This window comes from Limulus polyphemus, unplaced genomic scaffold (assembly GCF_000517525.1).
Source record: "Limulus polyphemus unplaced genomic scaffold, Limulus_polyphemus-2.1.2 Scaffold1712, whole genome shotgun sequence".
In the NCBI taxonomy this organism is placed as follows: domain Eukaryota; kingdom Metazoa; phylum Arthropoda; class Merostomata; order Xiphosura; family Limulidae; genus Limulus; species Limulus polyphemus.
Window position 1 is genome coordinate 134,168 of NW_013667322.1, and position 19,173 is coordinate 153,340.

A 19,173-nucleotide genomic window follows, 5' to 3' on the forward strand; every position below is an offset into this window, starting at 1 on the left:
TAATAATATCAGATGTTAATGACATGAATTAATAGTATTTGGTTAGATTTTAGTTTAATTATTAGTCTTTTGTTTTTATAACATCTGAAATTCTTTCTGCTTATTGTAGAAATTTATAAGAAACAGCTTAGATAATTCATATAAAAGTTACAAATAAATACAAAAACTGGTCGAGCTTTGGAAAGTAGACTACCTTTTATTGCATGTACAATTATAAAAAATTGATTATCAGATTTTCAAGTGATACAGAGTTTAACTTTGTATTAAAAGAAAATAAATTAATTACCTGTACAAGTTTCTTTTCATATTCACTAGCCTCATAGTGATGATCAATGTACAATTTAGGTTCAGGAACAGCTGGCTCAATCTCTCCAATCATATTTTTGAGTACTAAAATAGTAATTATAGATAATTTTAGCAATCTGCAAAAGATCTCCTGACACTTCACAATAAAATGAAGGACATTACCAAAGTACAAACAAAAGAAGATTGAAATAAGAATCATGGTTTACAATACCAAAAAAATGGTATAAAAACTTGGACACTTGTTGGTTTAAAAATCTAATGCAATTTATTTTAACATTTTTACAGTGAAACTAGAACTCAAATGTTTCATCATGTCTAATTGGACAATATGATGACATTTTAATTACTGTTATTCAAAACCTTTCTCCTGTCATTTATCAAACTTAACTTTTCAAAAGTATCCTGTGAACTCTCACTCTGAAACCTTTGAAGATTCAAGATATTACCCTCTATCTGCATCAAATATCCAAATGTATGCCAATGCTCATAAAAACATTTGTACTCCAAATGCCATTTTTATTAATATGCAACATACATGGAAATATTGAAGGAAAAGTATTTACATCCAGACATTATTCTGAATCTAACAATGTAGATCTCGTGTATGCAACCATATCTCAGATTAAACAATAAGTTACATTTTCCAAACAGAAAAGGAGACAGGGTTAGGTAGCCCACACCTTAAGTACAGATATATATAGCAACTAATATGACATACAGAGGACTTTTTCATGTTGAATTCATGAAACTGTAGAAAGTCAAAGTGGAATATAATACATGCAACATTTAGTTGGGAGCTTTAATTGCTCTAAACTGCCCCATATCAGTCCTTTGTAAAAGCCCAGCAGTCAGCTAAGGAATCTAAGCTTTTTAGCATCCAGTTAAAATGTAAAGGTATATTGGCATGAGTACTTACCAACATAAAGTCTCATTCACTGTAAGTGATGAAAACAAGTCCGTATCAAAACAATGTAATGAAAACATGTTAAATAAGTAATTTTCTCACTTAAGCAATTCTTAGACCAAAGAGTGGGATCAAACAAAGTAAAAATAAGTCCCATCAATAGAAACCATTGAGAGAAATTTTTTTTCCATTAGATGTAATGAAAACTTTCCAGAAAACTGCTAAACAATCACTCTGACAAATCCAAATAAAAAAACAAGAATACAGCAACATGGTACAAACAAAAAAGAGAAAAGTGGGAAGAAACGTTCAAGGACCAAAATCAATCTTATTTTTTTAAAAAACAAAGAGTATTATCAGCAGAAGACATTATGTACTATAACTGGAATCATGTTGGAATTAACATTTCATATCATCATCCAGATTAAATTAAACATGCTGGATATGTATTTCAAACCAGTGTCTTAGAAGAAAGTATGAAAGATCATCTTCAATATCATCATCATCATCATAAGATATAAAAATCTAAAGCATTCAACAATAGCCTAATTTCCAAATAATAAAACCATGATGCAGAAAAATGAGGAAAGAAAATTTAACAAAAAGTTCCAACATGGGTTAAAAATTGGTGATTTTTTGTAACTCAAAATAACATACAAATTTGGCAAGAAGGACCTTGGAGACATACATTGTTAAAAGCTCATGGACAAAAAAGTAATTCACGTTATATATAAAAAATCAACATGATTTACAATGTTTTGTTGCTAAAATATGCACCAAAGAGGAGTAAAGTGCAGCAGAGATGTATTTCAATGTATACATATAATACATTACATGTTACATATTTAAACTGTTGGATATATAAACAAATATTAAATTACATTTGTTCTGTTTTTGATTTAAAAAGCTCACAATTTAAAACTGTTAAAGCTTGAGGTGATTCATAAACAAACCAAGAATTATTTTGTATATCATGAATGACAAAATAATCTTTTAGATTTACTTATAAAATAATATTTTCACTAACCTTCATGACCTTTAATTCCATCTCTTTTCAACATTTGTACAGCAGTAATGTACTTTTTCAACTGGTGCTTGAGAAGCTCATTTTCCCTAAAATAACAGGGAAATGCATTCAACAGATGTTTTAAATTATAATCTCTCTAGATGGAAATATTAAACTAATCACCTAGAAGATAATTTTCTAAACAAACAATTTAAAAGATATTTCTTTATTATAATTACTAAGAAAGAGATTCAATGGAGAAGCTTGTTATCCCTGAAATGAAGTCACAGGAAGACATAAGGCATTAACTTGATGTCCTTTAAATTCACCATATTGGAAAAAGACATTCAACTGAGGGATTAAACATTATGTTCCTGGAATAAAAAATTAGAAAGCTATTCAACCAATATAGCATTTCTGTTCCATTTGTTTTCAATTTACCTCAGACATAAAATATTTTCATTTTGTGGTTTTATTCTAATATTAATGTTATTAATGTTTATAGTTTATCTTAGTTACTTCCTTCAGAACAAATTCAATAACTACAAATGTTCATGATTTAATAAGTATACATCAATGTCCAAAATTTATGATATTATTCAAATTATAAGATTCTGAATATACAGTTTTTAACCTGGCCTCAAAAAAATATGAACTTTTTTTAGCAGAGAGCAGAATGGTTTTTAGTTCTGACTGCAGTATTTAATGGATACATTCAGCTATGCTAAAACAGGTCTGTGATTTTACAATTTGTGATTGAAACTCTTCAAGGGTTATCTAATGAACTTAACACAAGTTAAAATTAAAAGAAATATTTACAATAAATACCTGAAACTTAGAAACAAAAATGTCTTCACTAGATAAACCACTAGTGTGTTTATAGCACTTAGAACTAATCTAGAATAAACTCCACTTCCAGCATAGACAAAATACAAGCACAACAGTGTTTATAAACATTAACATTTAAATCTCTCTTTTTATTTACTCCTGTAAAAGCCCGTCATATTTTTCTAATAATTTTCAAGCACAAAACTAAAGCCCATCTACAAGTTTATTACCCAAACTGAAAACAAATATTTGTCATAATAACTATAATTACTAACAACACAAATTTACCAAATCTCTGTGATTGAAGGTTACAAAATTAACAAACATATGCTTTAAAAGATTACCACTGGAAAAAAACAAAACAAAAACAAACACAGTTGATATTTAGTTATAACAATTGAAATAATGAAAGAAAAATATCTTACCAATTTCTTTTATTAAAAGAAACTAAAAAAAAGTAACAGCCTTAGTATCAGTTGATCAATATACAACTAGTAATGGTTGGAGATGCCTTGAATGGGTAATGAAGAAAAACTTTAATATAAGTTTAACATAACAGCAAATGTACAACGTTTCGACAAGGTTTTGTCATATCATCTTCCATTCATTTTAGTTATATCATGAAATCCATTCATCTCCCTTCACTAAAACTAACCTGTTATTATTACGTTCTGAATTATAGCGTATGATTCCTTCTTCCTACAATTTTTATTAGTTAATTTATAGTAATTTTTACAGAATTTTCTTAACCTCCATTATTTTTGACAGACTATACACTAGTATTATTTATAATCAATAGAAAGCCAAAGTTTTAATCTATCAAATGATATACCATATTATGTTGTTTTCTGTACAGTGAATTGTCTATTTCCTGGTTCAGTTTCAAATATGTTTTCACAGGAATCACATTGACTAGCTTAATTGAATTTTTAAAGCCTCTTATCACATGGTTACAAAGGCAGAAAAATTATGATAGCTATAGAACACTGTCTGCTTTTTTATGTGTTATTATTCTGTGTTCTTAGGTGCAATATTTAATAAAATAAAGAATTATTTATTGTGGTAGTACCATTAGTATAAAAAGTAGGCTTAAGTTTCTTTGACAGTAGACAGCAAAAAAAAAAATCTAGGCAAGTACTATATTTCTTGTTTTTTGTGTGTACTCTATTATTATAAAAGTAATGAAATGTTAAAATTTGAAACTTATTAGTTTAGTTAATGCTAGGTAAAAAAAAGGAAATTCTTCATTCTCGCTCATGCATTATGTAATTCAATACGGTAACATGAGCTGCATGTTCATTGAATGACTTATAACTTGTGTAGTGGGACTATTAGTTAGACATGTTTTAAAGGGCAATTAAACAATAAAATCTAAGTAGAAACAGATATATACTGTTATGAGCTTTAAGCTACTTAGAATAAAGAAATGTAGTTTCCTGTTACAATCTGCAGTCATACTAGGAAGGAAAAAAAGGGTAATTTAGATTTATTTCGTATTTTTTATGGAGGTTATGAGATCAGGCAAATTGGTCATATGCATAGAGTTAGGGTAGAGAAAATAACAGTTGAAATATGAAGTTTTACTGAAAAAAAAAGTTTGATATTTATATAGGAGGTTTAAGAGATTCTGCAAGTGAAAGTTATAATTTTCCTACACTGAAAATGTATTTCTGATAGGTACTTACCTCCCCCCACAAAATTAACTAATCCCATTCAGTGCTGCCATCTATATGCAAACTTCTTCTTTATGCATGCCAAAAGCCTTTCTCTCCCTCCACCCCAATGGAATTGTAAGATTCCCATATGTCTCTCATGCAAATCATCATGTGTTATCTCCTCACCAATAGGAGCATGACATGCTGATGTGACTCCCTCTACACTCCTCTAACAAACTATCACTTAGAAGTTTGGCAGAAGATGTCAGCACCAGAGAAATGTAAGGAGAAAGGGGAGTGTGAGTGGAGGGAAGTACTTGTTGGAAATACAATTTTAGTATAGGAAGTACACCCTGAAAGTGTCCAAAGGATACCCCTGGAAATGAGATTCAGATCCAAAGATCAGAAGAGGGAAACTGCACCACTTCTGAGCTAGGTATACTCTTTGCCCAACTGTGGAATGTGTAAGATATAAAGGCAGAAATTGAGAGGAGCACATCCAAGTGGGAGAGAATGTGGCAGGAAAGTGATCCTAACCATAGAAATATACTGTAACTCAATCCCATAATGAGAAAGGTGGGTAAATAAAGGAAGCAACCCTGGGTGTAGAGTGGCTAGGATGCAGTGGAACGTACTCGGTAAGTCAACTAGCTCCAAAACATGCCTGAGGGGTACCAACATCCACTCAAGAGTAAGATGAGGTACATACCGTCTTCACCTCAATCCCAAGAACCAAGGGATTGAGAACCACAAGGTTTAGCTCTGAGCTATTGATCTGGGAACTTGACATCTGGTATTGTCCATGCATGCAATCAACTCCCCCCCAATGACGAAACAAGCTTGGACCATCCAAATGGCTATAGCAGCCCCGTTAGACGAGAGGATGAGGGATAGTCAAGAACAGAACCAGAACAATCCCATGTACGAGCACTGTGACCCACAGCACAGACAGATGAAATTGAGGATGGAAGATAGACAACTGAAAACCTGTGTGAGGACTTATGGTTCACTATATATACAAAACATGCCACAGGGTACCAACATCCACATGAGGGTAGAATGAGGGTTCCCAATTGAAGAGTTGAAGTGTAATCTGACATCTCACTCTGTTGTCATTTATTATCACAAATAGGAAGATATCACATCATCTACACCTGCAGAACACCACTGCCCTACTCTGTAACTGAATAGTTAATGTGTGGAACTCATTCAGCAGGGTGCCTCCATGGTCAACCACCCCAATGGCTTGGAAGTGGAAAGTGGTAAGGACTCCCCTACTCCACTCAAATAAAGGAGGGTGACAATGTGGTTGAGAGTCCAGAGGAATGTCATGAAAAGCAGACCATACCAAGTTATTCACTCAAGGCATGGCAGGGATGGGCAGCAATCTCCTTCTGCTTTACCCATGCAGTCCATGGGTGGTACAGTCTAGGACAGGCATGATGTTTATGAAACAAAATATCACGAGGTCATGCGATCTTGTGGAACACCTCATCTCAAAGGTGAGCATGCAAAGTCATGGAAGATAAAGTGCGAGTCAACATGGCTGAAGAGTGCAGATTTTGAGTTAAAGAATACCTGGTTAGGCACCACTCGCCACAGAGCAGGATCCATGGGATAAAGAAATAGAGAAAGCCACACCAAAGTCTGAAGAACAGCAACAGGTGGCAGGCGAAACCCCAATAAGGAAGACACCATGATATGATGGAGGTACTGGGAGATGAATGTACTGGGTGTGGTCCACATGCCGGAATGCAGAATCTTTTCTATTGGATGACGAAGATGAGAAGCAAGGGAAAAAGTGAGGTGTAAGATCTGATGGGAGGACACCTGGAACAAATTCTGGGAGGAACAGGCCAAGTGAACCAAAAGAAGGACCTAATTGGTAAGGGTAAAAGGTGAAAGATCACGAAGGGAGGAGGATTGCCTGGGAATAAAAAGTCAGGAAAGTGTACCTTGGAATAAAGCAGGATGGATAATATAACAACGAACAGCCCTGACTGGGTACAGAAGCCTATCCAGATCGAGTCAAAGCTAAAGATGGGAAATGGAAGGAAGGGAAAAAAAAGAGGAACCACCCTCCCAAACTGCCGAGGTCTTCGGGGGAAAGGAACGACTTGGATAAAGGAGAAGATAGGCAGGGTGATAAAGGGTATATGAAAATTCAATGGCAAACAAATCAGACCATTGACATCTACAGGCTAAGGGAAGAAGGAAATATGTTGTAAGGGAAAGATGAAACACAGAACACAAGGAAAGTGGTTCAAACGGAGGTAAAGTAAGGGAATGGAGGACCACATTAATATCCCAATGCGGAAGAGTAGGTTGCCTGTGAGGGTGACGTATATGGAAGGAATGCATAAGCACGGTAAGGACAGGGGAAGTAAAAACTCTATGGTATCGGGAAAACTAAAGGTATGGGATAAGGCCATCTGATGTCCCAAAAGCAAGGAGACCGAAGACCCACGAACAAAGAGCCAGGTGAGAAATTCCACCATATGAACCACAGTAGACTGGTCAGAGGGAAAACCCTAGTTGTAGACCCATGATGGAATAGCTTCCAATTGGAGGTGTCTCCATGGATGATGGATGGGTGGAACCAGCTCACAAGGAAGTAACTTGACATGTGAAACTGGATATTCTCACCAAGGACCAGACAAAAGCCAGAGTGGAATGTAGTATATGTGACCGAAGTTGACGAAGAAGGTAAAGAGAAAGTGGAAGAGGAACAGGAGCAGTCACTGTAACCATGGAATCCTAGGCTGAGCTATCCAATAAGGAGCAATCAGGAGAACCTGACAAGGAGTGGAATGGATGAACTCACCCACTAAAGTAATGGGATGGATGGGTACACATAAAGATACTTGTGTGACCAATCCTGGCTGAAAGCATTGACTGCCAAAGCCTGGGGATGGGGTACAGGTGACCAAAAGAGAGGTAACTTGTTGAAATTTGTAGCCAAGGCATCCATGTGGGGTGAACCAACTGATGACAAAGATCCCTGAAAACAAGAGGATCTAATGACCACTCTGTGGGATATATCCAGTCAGGACAAGAAAGATGATCCATGATTGAAAGCACCCAGTACATTACATGCAATAAGATCAATGTGATGTTTGTGGGCCCAGTATAAGAGATTCAACATCTGAAAACAGAGAACTCTGGACTGGGTGCCTCCTTGGTGGTTGATACATGCCACCACTATAGAATTGTCTGAATGAACCATCACCATGTTGGGTGAGAAGAAGGAAGTGATGCAATAAGAACATTGATGTGCAAAGTACTTTTGTCCCCAGACCAAAGGCCCAAAGCCTCCTGGTGATTGACCCATGCCCCCATCCCTGAATGGATGTGTCCATGAAAAGATGTATATCCAAACACAGAGAAGGAAGTGGCAAGCCTGCTGATGTATAGGCTTTGTCTAACCACAAAAGTAGATCATCTTGCAGGGAAAAAAGGAAGGGTAATGGGAGTGGAAAGAGGATCCCGAGCAAGGTTCCATCAATTGTGAAGTGCCCACTGAAGGGATCTCATATGGGCAGTAAGTGACTGAACTGGGAGGACATGACAAACCAACAGTTTCATTGAACAAAGTCGTAAAGGAGAAGGCTGGGCACAACTAATATGAGTGTTGTGATCAACCAGCTTACCCAAGCTGCCACAGAAAGGAACTGCCGAGTATGATTGCTGATTCCTGTTCAGAATGAGTCAGTCATACATGTAATAACGAAATTGCAGCCACAGAGCATGGAGACGTAGAGCAAAAGTTCAGATTACTCAGCAAATTATGTGAGTTGCTGAGGCAAGTCTGAAGGGGAGAGCCCAAAATTAATAAACCACCCTGTGATGTACAAACTGAAGATAAGGATGAGGCTGAGGTGATACAGGTATATGTAAGTAAGCATTGGAGACATTCATTTTGGTCATCCACAACCATTTGGGCATGGGTAAGACTGCAACTCAAATAAGCAATAAGGAACCTAATAACTGCTGGACTAAAAATGGAGATTCAGCACAATGGTAGGAAAGTGTGAATTGCTCTGAAGTTTGGGGGGGCACATTATGTTAATCCCCTCACTTAATTGCAGGCAAAGTAATTGGTGTGAACCATAATATCAGTTAAGGGAGGAAAAACCAAAAAGGGGAGGAGAAAACTGTTCATGCAGTAAGGAAGGACGAGGTTCATAAGAAAGGGATAAAACATCACAAACCTGAGACACAAATCCATAAAGTCTGTATTAGGCTTAGTGGACTCATCAGGTTAGGAATGAGAAGGAATGGCAAAATCTGGAGATGGAAAAAGACAATCGAAGTCTTTTTCAGCCTGCACAATATCAGCCTGTTTTGGAGGAGAGTGGGTGATGTCTGGGGACAAAGGTTGTCCCATGTAACGTTCGATCTCCAGGGGTATAAAACAGATAAATCCACCATCGGGTCGCCCACACACAAGACCTCAGAAGAAAAATACTGGTTACTGGTGTAACCCCTGAAGTGGTAATGTTAACTTCAGAATTCATTGCACAGAAAGGTTTACCAAATTCGAGTGCAGAAAATAAGGCAACTAAAATTAACTGATAAATACTAATAGAAGAAACAGGCTGAATGAAAGCAAATTAATTTAAAAACAACCACTTCATGAGGATATAAAGTCAAACATGAAGCATTAAACCAACAAAAAAAGCACGTCTGAACACAAGCGCTACCTAACAAGAAGTGATAGTTTGGTAGGGCAGTGTAGAGTGAGTCACATGCATCATGTGAGCATGTCATGCTCATATTCGTGAGGAGGTGACACATGATGATTTGCATGAGAGATGTGTTGGAATCTTGCAATTCCAATAGGGGAGGAGCAAAAGGCTTATGGCATGCGTAAAAAAAAAAGTTTGCATATAGAGGGCAGCACTGAACGGAAATAGCTAATCTTGTGAATAGAGGTAAGTACCATATCAGAATTTGAGAATTTTCAAAGGAAGAATATGTATTTTTAATATTATCATGAAAAACACTTTGCACTCGGAGCAGTCAACACTTTGGCTCCATATATTTATAGGGAAATGTTTAGTAAAAATCCTTCATTAAAAAAACCTGATTTTTTGTCTGCAAAAAACTGGTAAGGTTTACTGAAAACTTGCGAAATTTTGTGAAAATAACAAACATTAAAGTTACAGTATGGAAACTATTATGGTTACTTTGAGGTCACAAACTCAGTCATCATCTCTTTTTTTTTGCTGTTGACGGTTGATGAAATGTAACCCTACTTTTTTTATACTCGTGTTACTACTACACTAAATAATTTTTTTATTTAATTAAGTAATGCACCTAAAACATGGAATAATAACATGTAAAAAGCAGACAATGTCCTGTAACTATTACAAATTGTATGACTTTCTATCTATGTAATAAGAGCTATTAAAAATTCAGCTAAGCCTTTCAGTGTGTTTCCTGTTGGAATAAAGTTTGAACTGGAAATGAAATAGACAATTCTCTGTACAGAAAACAATGTAATATAAAACATCATTTGATAGATTAAGACTTTGGCTATCTGTTGGTTATAAATAATATGGTATTAAAAACATCAGAGAGAATTAAGGACAATTTGTTAAAGAGAAGATGTGACAAGTGGTCTGATTTTCTAATTTACGGCTCTGTAGACCAATACAATTGAAGGCTATAAAAATTATGCTTTGCCAGAGTAATAACTTAATTATAATGTATAATTTATGTTAAGTTCTCTACTTCTTGGAGGAATGGTAAATAAATTAGGGAAGAGGGAAGACTTAGAGAGTAAATGTCACAATTCTCAAACTAGTGGAGATTACGGATTTTATAAAGTATTTCCTTATAAAATTAAGAACTTATATAATGTTAACATTTCATTATGTAACTACATTTTGATGCAAGGTTATTAGTATACTTTGGTAAGAAAGTACTTTAATTAAGCTTTGAATGTAGCATTATAAAAAGTCGCGAGATGTGCACTTTGACCTGCCCGTGATGAGAGGGCTAATATTTTGTTCAAACTTTCTCTAAACTTTCAGACATTAAAGTAATGCCCATCATGTTATGTTAAACTTCCTTCTGGCTAAACAACAATACATATTTTAGGAAAAGTCTAGATTAAAAAAATAATTGGTATGGTTTTTACCTTGTTACTGTCTGAAATTTAGCTTCAATTTTTTCATTTTTTTCTTCTTGATCTTTTTTCACATCCTTTATTTCTGCTCGCAATCCTGCATTCAACTCCATCTCTTGGTGCAGTAGAGATCGAAGAGAGCTGAAGAATACACAAATTACTGAGAGAAACACAGGTGCATTTCTTTTTTCTGAATTTTGATTAGGCAAAAATTGTAAACAAAATTGTTATCTGTACTCTCAACCAATGTAATTTTGTTTGACTATACTACCATGTTATGTTAATTTTGTATTTCATATCAAGCCTCTACATTCAAAGCACAAAAAGAACTGTGCTATTTTGTTCCACAAATGTACACAAAATTTGAATGAACTTTCACTGCATACATCCTGTAATACAAACAGATCTATTGATTGGCAATTACATATTATGTACATGAACTTACAAAACTGCTTATTCAAAAACCATTGGAAAAAAATCTTCCATAACTCAGAATAACCATCAGCTGACAGACAAGACAGAAATTAATAAAAAAAAAAAATTATTCCCAACAGCAGCTTCTAGTCTCAATAAATCAATTTGTTTCATAACTGTAGAAAAATTTTAGTTTTCTGAAAACGCTGAATAAATTTATAAATTATATGAAAAATTCTTACTTTACAAAAAAAAATCATGAAAATAATTGTTGGTAAATATTGGGCTAAAAGTTGTTTTAAATGCATTAGAATGTGAGGATCAATGGATAATTTGCTGTTTTGTAAGTGCTACCTTTACAATTTATTATTTAATGTAATTTTGGTTGGTATTATTTAACCACCCTGATGAAGTACCTTAATATTTAATTTTTTGTTACTAAGATAATCTTTATTATATTAGATGGCCACTCAAGAATTTCTTATTTGTTGCCTTGACCAATTCAACTTGCCTGTGGGAAGAAGGTATTGAGAAAAATTCCTTATTGCTATTCATAGGTATTCATTTCAGTGAACTTCAACCAGAAATTCTCACTTGTGACTACAGTATTTTCAATTTTACTTCTTCAGTTTTATCTTAGTACTCCCTTGACAACAGGGGTGTAAAAAGTACTAAAATATGTAACTCAAGTTCAAGTAAAAGTATTTTGTCAAAAAGTTACTAAGTACAAGTACAAGTATCCATGCTGAAATTTACTTAAGTTAGAGTAAAAAAAGGTATCTACTGAATAAGTACTCAAGTAACAGAAGTACACTCATCCGCAGTTCTCTCAACCCTACATGTATGTTTCAGGCCATGAGGCCTAGAAACAAAACACAGCATACATTATAGGGACACGGAATTATGCAAAATGTGTTTAAACTTGAACAGTTTATGATGATATGGCCAAGGATTGCCATTATCTTCAAGAGAAATGATGTCGGAGTTGGACATCCGCTACCACGGGAAAAGAGTGATGCTTGTGACTTGGCCAGCCACTAGGGGGATAGCAAACCTGCTTATGTAAGCAATGAATGCAATTGACTGACTGATTGTCTGCCATAAATTTGTGTGTGTTGAGAACAGTAATGTATAAAATGTAAGGTAGTGGAGTAAAAGTACAAGTAATTCTCCTAAAGATTACTTGAGTTAAGTTTTTGTATCTTCTTCTGTTAAACCAATTTATTAATTTTGAAATAAGTCTAATTTTCATAATTTAACAAACAATTAGTACTTATTTCAATATTTGATTTCTTGATATACTTACTGGATATCTTTTTGAAACAAGTTTTTGGTCATTTCATGACCAAGGTTTATTTATGAAAATTTACTAAGTTGCTTGAGAAAATATTTTATAAGACCAACTACACTAGAATACATTTGAAATACCTTCTTTGAGACTTGCTCAATTTTAAATATAATTTTTCTAAATAATCTCTGAATCTTTCCCTCCCTCTCACTGCCAAAAGAATGTTTTAAAATTTACTTAATTTATACATCTCACAGCAATAATTATACATTAATGTAAAATAACATTAAAACAATTAGCTACATTTACCTAATTTGTTCTTCAGCTTCTGTTTTCCTTTGAAGGACTGTCAACAAAGCCTCACGTAGTTCATCTACAAATGAAAACAAAATGTAAATATTTCCACAACTTATTGTAATGCTTTTCCAATATAGGTGTTTTTAAAGAAAAAAAAACTTTACTGTTACTATGTGTACTTCACTTGCTTATTACAAGATAAATTTGCACATTATTGCTTTATACAGTAAAGCTGATGCATCCCTAAAATGGTCAAATTTGTGTGAACATTTCTGTCATTTGTACTTTTTGATGAAAACTTCAATGTTTCTGAATACCTCATAACAAGTTGCTTGTACGCTTCAATAATATGTACATTTACATTTTTCACAGCAGAAAATGTGAATTATAATATGTGTAGAATTTATTTAGTTTTGCACAATTTAACTAATGAAATGACAACTGTACAATGTCTGAATATGAAGTACGACTGAAAATTATTCAAGAGGGCATTTTTATCTCCATAATATTTTATTTTACAAATGTTCTTACCAGTAATTTTTTAATCCCATAAGTATAATAATGTACAAAAATAATTTGTCAGGATCCATGTTTGTTTTCCTGTCGAATATCAATAACAGATTTTACAGAAATTAACTTCATTACCTATTTATGCCTGATTTAGTTCCATAACAGAAAAATAACTAGTTTCAAAAAAGAAACAAGTTATATTTTAATTATGTTGTTAACACCTTTTTCAAGGTGGCAAAGCATGATTATCAATGGATATGTCATTAGACATCAGAATTAGGCCTATTGTATTTTTAACTCTGTATTCTATACGTATTCCATTAGGGAATTCCAAGAATTAGAAAATTTTATATTAATAACATTCCAATCACAGTACAGGATGAAATTGTCATCCAGTAATCAACTCAACTCCATGAGCAGGTTATAAAACCCCAAGCATTTACTGAATAACAAACTAACAAACTTTACATGTAATTTTGAAGTGAAGTTGTTCATGATTTTGACTTTCATACTTTCACTCTATATTTAAATTGTTATAATACTAGAAGCATTTCCATTTGCACACTTTCAAGAAAGGAATCTTGAAGACACATGCATATCAGTGGGAGTGTATACTGTACTATACTTTAAATACTTATTCCTACTGGTGCACACTTTTGATCATATTAATAAGTCAAGGTAATTCATTTCTCTACTACCAGTGTAAATTGCCATATTCAGGTTGGCTTTTTCAATAAGTACTATTGCAGAGCCAGTTCACATGCTTAAGCAGGGGATGGGGGGATTTACAAGTACCATGCTTTATTTCCAATTTCTGAGTATAACATACTGTAATTTATTGAAGACAGTTCCATTTACACATTTAGAATGGAAACCAAGTATGTTATCCATGCTTATATGAACATAATTATAGCACTGCTGTTGCTTAGAATGCCTAGTGTCACATTTTCAGGAAAGAACAGTTAACTAGTTTTTGTTGTTAAAGAAACTGCAAGTAACCTTACTTGTTCTCAATGAAATCATACAGTCAATGAACACTGAGTCATTTCTGAGAAGTTCACATACTTATAAAATCACTAAACACAGTAGGTCATTTCTGTGAAGCCATTAGCATAATCATATAATAACTGAGCACAGTAGGTTATTTTTGAGAAGCTGTTAACATATTCATTAAATCACTGAACATAGTAGGTCATTTTTAGAAGCTTTTAACATATTGTCTTAGGAAATCATAGTATATATACTGTCACACATAATGTACTCAAAAAACATGAGTCAAGTGGCAAATTACTTCTGTATCTTGCAAGTTAAATTCAACTTTTATTTTCATTTAATGAAATCATGAGTTGATCAATAAACTATGAGCCTAATCTTCTAGACAACTTAAATGATCAATATCAACCATGAACCTGATCTTCTAATCTAAAAATTGAAATACTTTTTTGTATATACATCTATCTTATAATCACATCCATATTTTTTATGTAAACTTTTTAAAAGTATTTTTAACAACATCTTTTTCAAATGCAAGAACATTTTAACCAGTTTTATGATAACCTGCACTCATGGTCATGGTATCACTGCGAGTGCGAGGTTCTGTTATTTTTTGTTCTTTAGTGTGTGTCTTTCCTCCTGAAGAGTTGGCCCAGCCCGATATCTTTTGGGTCATGGCTAGGGCAGCTGCAGCGTTTTCCATTTCATCTCCATAGCTAGGAATGGATGCTGAATCTTCTGGAAGTGAGAAAAATGCAAATAATGGGTTATTCTGAAGTGCAAATTGTAGTTATACACACACTCACATTTGTTTCACATTATACAAAATTTCCTTCCAAATGTACATAGAGGCACAGAGAGGAAGTGAACCCGTTAATTCACAAAACTTCACGCATCTAAAGTATTGCAATTATTTCACATAATAATCTTCACTTGCACCATCTTTGCAAAAATATCTATATACAATAAAAATAAAATTAAATGAAATACTAATACTTCAAATAATATCCACAATAAATGTAAGTAAACACAAGATTTAAATATCAAAGGGAAGTGAAAAAAGTAAAAACTTAAATATTGAGTCATCAGCTTTCATCATATTAAAGTATCAATAGAGAGAGAGAGAGAGAACTAATCAAATACTGGAAAAAAACAGTGTCATAGAAACATAATTATTGCCATTAGTGAATTTTGTATAAAATCTGTGAACTAAGGAACTCAAATTCTGAGTGATAGAAATATTTGGATAAAGGCTTTTTCTGTAAATTTATATTGAAGTTCAAGTGTAAATCACTTTATTAGATAGTAGCCTGTAAGATAACCTAACTCTCATTATTAACTTGTTATTAATATTATATATATTACTGGATACTAATTAGTAACTAGCTTTTATCCTATGTTTCAGCTGTAACCTACTGTCATCTTCAGGGAAGTCTCGAGAAGAGCTCTGCTGTGGTGGTACTGAGTGGGGTTTGATTCTGGTTCTTTTGACCAAGAGGTCGGTGTGTTATTCATTTATCCAGGGTCTTCACCATTAGGACATGAACCAAGTAACTAATTTTAATGCTTTCATGTGGGGTATCCAGGTTTTGGCCACTTTTATGTTAGGTTAAGTTAGGTTTATGTTATAAGTCAGGTGTATGTAGAAGGTTTTTATTTTTCTTATGAGTGGTTCATATCCCATTCTTTTATTATTATTCCAACTTATAATATGAACTTCTTTTCTAATGGGATATTGCAGACAGATCATTATTACAGTCTTGTATATCTATTATGATCATCAGCTTTGACTTCTGTTGATCTTTTTGTTTTTCCAATGTATTGGAGTCTACCTTCATAAGGGATGTCTGTTGTAAGTGGTTGTTTTACTCTCCATTGGGTCTTTCAGTGGTTTGGTGTATACTAACAGTGATCATACAGGTAACAATTAATATTTGGTCACCACACCCTTACCTTAAGTAAACAATTATAAATGTTTTCTATGTAGTAGTACAATAAATAACTTTGAAGATTCCAAGTCAGCTTCTTTATTTCCTATAATCTATTCTTAGAAGTTTTATCTGCTAATTGTTCTTTAATTCTGACCGTCAGAGAATATAACATTTTATTGGTTATAGAATAACATAAAAACTTATAAAACAGACAACAGAACACATGAAAACTTATTAAACAGACAACAGAACACATGAAACTTATTAAACAGCCAAGAGAACCACATGAAAGTTAACATTTTCCAAAATTGAAAATGTATTTCCAATAATACTTACTTCCACTAACACTTATAGCTATTCCTTGACCTCCAGGGTTTAAACTTTGCCCATCTGATTTTTTCTCACTTGCTACAGTCTTTTATACCCCACCAGTTGCCTTTGGTGATATACTCTCCACCTACATCAATGCACCTTCTATCTTGGTACTGTATATAAGCACCTCATTCAGATAATTTTATCACTTTTTCAAGACTAACACCATCCCAGTCTCTAATACTGGCTCTTACTGAGGAGGAAGAGCAGGAGTGTCAGTAGAGGTAAGTATTATTGGAAATACATTTTCAATTTAGGAAAATGTTAATTTCCAAAACGTACTTATCATCCGCTGACACTTATAGCTAGAATCCCACATTGAGAAGGTGGAGGGGCCGGTGCGGGCATTATCCATACTGAAAGCATCTGCATAGATGAGGGGTGTACCAAGATAAGAGTGGTACCCGAGTGGGGGAACCACACTACATCCACGACAGGTATGCTCCACACCCAGAACTTAGTTCCTATATCAAGGGTGGAATAGTACATGAGTAATAATCATCATATGCCAGCCCCAACCAGATAGCTGAGGTTCCACAACTCGGGGTTGGAATTAAGGGGTCTCGGTTCCTATATCCCACATTGGTGGCTAGGGCAACTGGACCACAATGTTATATATAGATATACTTTAGATTGGATTCCAACCTATAGACATAGAGTGATGTGTTCAAAACCACCGGAATCACAACAAGAAAGTAAGTGTGTTCATCTTAAAGGAATCAGAGATTCAAGGGATGCCCAAATCCACAAAAGAGATAGAACCATTGACGAAAGTAAGAGCCTGATGACCTGTTCCATAGCCTGGAGCCAGATGGGACTTGGCTGAGCCCGGATTAAAACATTTTGAAAAAGATACCCAGATGGACAATATTGTAATTCAGCAAGAGAATGGATTTCTCATCTCTGATAAGAAAGCCAGCCTTGGTGGCTTCTGAAAGGAGAATCTGGGTGTGTTGTTCTGCCAACTAACAAGATGGTGCCAGAAGTAACCAGTTGTCCATATAATGGAGTGTGCATAGGCCCAAAGTATGATGGTGAAGAGAAAAACTCATATGACTCTGCAGAAGACATAAGGTGCAGATGCTAGGCCAAAAATCAGATCCTTGTATTGCAGAACCTGAAACGTAGATAGTGGCAGTATGACTGTGCTATGAGAATGTGGAGATATGCATCAGCAATATCGAAGATGGTCATCAACAGACCTGGTGAAGAATGCCAACTTAGATTGAAAAAAAGACTCCACTGTGAACCTGGGAGGATCTAAGAACTGGTTGAGATGAGAAAAACCAATGATCGGCCACAATCTCCCATCTTCTTGGGTACAAAAAATTATTGGGAATAAAATCCCGGAAGAACAGGATCGACTCTACCACTTCCTTTACCAATAACTCTCTGATAGCCTTGGAATGAAGATCCATACTCCACAGATCTGTGAGGGTGAAAATACCACAGGTTGGAAGGATAATGAAGGTGGAGCAGTTAACAGAATAACCAACCCAGATGCCGGAACCTGAAGTACTCATGGATCTGTGGTGAAGGAATTCCAGGTGTTCTTCAATTGTTGTAACTCACTCCCCCCACCCTCTCGATGCTGTTGGTGACAGTTTGCCAGAGTGGAGGAGTCTTGAAACTAAGGATAGAATCTATTCAGAGTATCCACTGAGTGAGGAACAGAAGCTGGGTGTTGGGACAAGCAGTCATGCCATGACTTCCAACAGGAGCCAAAGAAAGTATAGAGGCCAACAACAAGAAGGAAAAAAAGCAAATGGGTGACATCAATTCATGATTCTGATGCTTCTAGGGCACCTGCAAATACCAAGAGATGAAAAAAGGCAGCCTAACATAACTCATTCAGGGCTACAGCAGGTAGACAAACTCCTTCTAACAAGGCATCTATATACAATAAATCCAAACAACATGCAAGCTAGGAAACTAAAGACAGAGCAGAAGCTGACAATCTTACCAGAGTAGAAGTCAGCAAAAGACCCAAGTCATCCTAAAATTGATGTGGAGATCACTGATAGGCTTCTGACAAAATTGTTGTGGAGGGTGGAGAAGAAATCTCAGAATAGGAGTGAGGGTCAAACGAGTTCGAGAAATTGTGATCTGTTCAAAGTGATCACAGGGTCCAGTTTGGAACCACACATATTCAAAAGAGGATCTTGTCTGTGGAACATACATCCACCTAGCGGTGGTAAGCCAAAGCCTGCTATTTAGACAAATGAGAGGGACAAAGTATATCTATCCCATTACATAATAGAGCAGTAAATCTCCCAGCATAAACAGCAATATCAGATGAAGGAGGAAAACTAAATAGGTACCCTGAACCATTCAGCCATCAAGGAAGGAGTAGATTCAACGGCAACCGGAGAAAGTCCCCGAACCTCACAAACTGAATTGACTAACTGATCCAAATTGGCCTTGTGAGTAGAGTGAAAAAAGGTGCCAGAAGAAAAAAAAAAGAGTCCAAATTCTCTCCAGACTGTCCTGGATCATCAACAAAAGCAGCCTCAGTACTCCGTGGAGAGACGCCCCT

The 19,173-nt window shown here is 34.8% G+C and overlaps 1 protein-coding gene across 9 annotated transcripts in view; it reads right to left on the reverse strand.

The window, feature by feature from the left end:
- Positions 1–19,173, reverse strand: part of LOC106464660 (sorting nexin-29-like) — a 92,003-nt gene that overhangs the window by 26,228 nt on the left and 46,602 nt on the right. For 8 of the 9 annotated variants that reach the window (XR_002611799.1, XM_022392424.1, XM_022392422.1 and 5 more), the window contains 5 exons: positions 14,899–15,072; positions 12,844–12,907; positions 10,845–10,973; positions 2,238–2,323; positions 287–390 (listed from right to left, as the gene is read on the reverse strand). Coding sequence is in view for 8 of the 9 variants with exons in the window: in XM_022392424.1 (XP_022248132.1) it covers positions 287–390; positions 2,238–2,323; positions 10,845–10,973; positions 12,844–12,907; positions 14,899–15,072 (557 nt within the window). In the remaining variant the exon portion in view is untranslated. The remainder of the gene's footprint in view (positions 1–286; positions 391–2,237; positions 2,324–10,844; positions 10,974–12,843; positions 12,908–14,898; positions 15,073–19,173) is intronic. The other variant, XM_022392420.1, reaches the window with a different exon arrangement.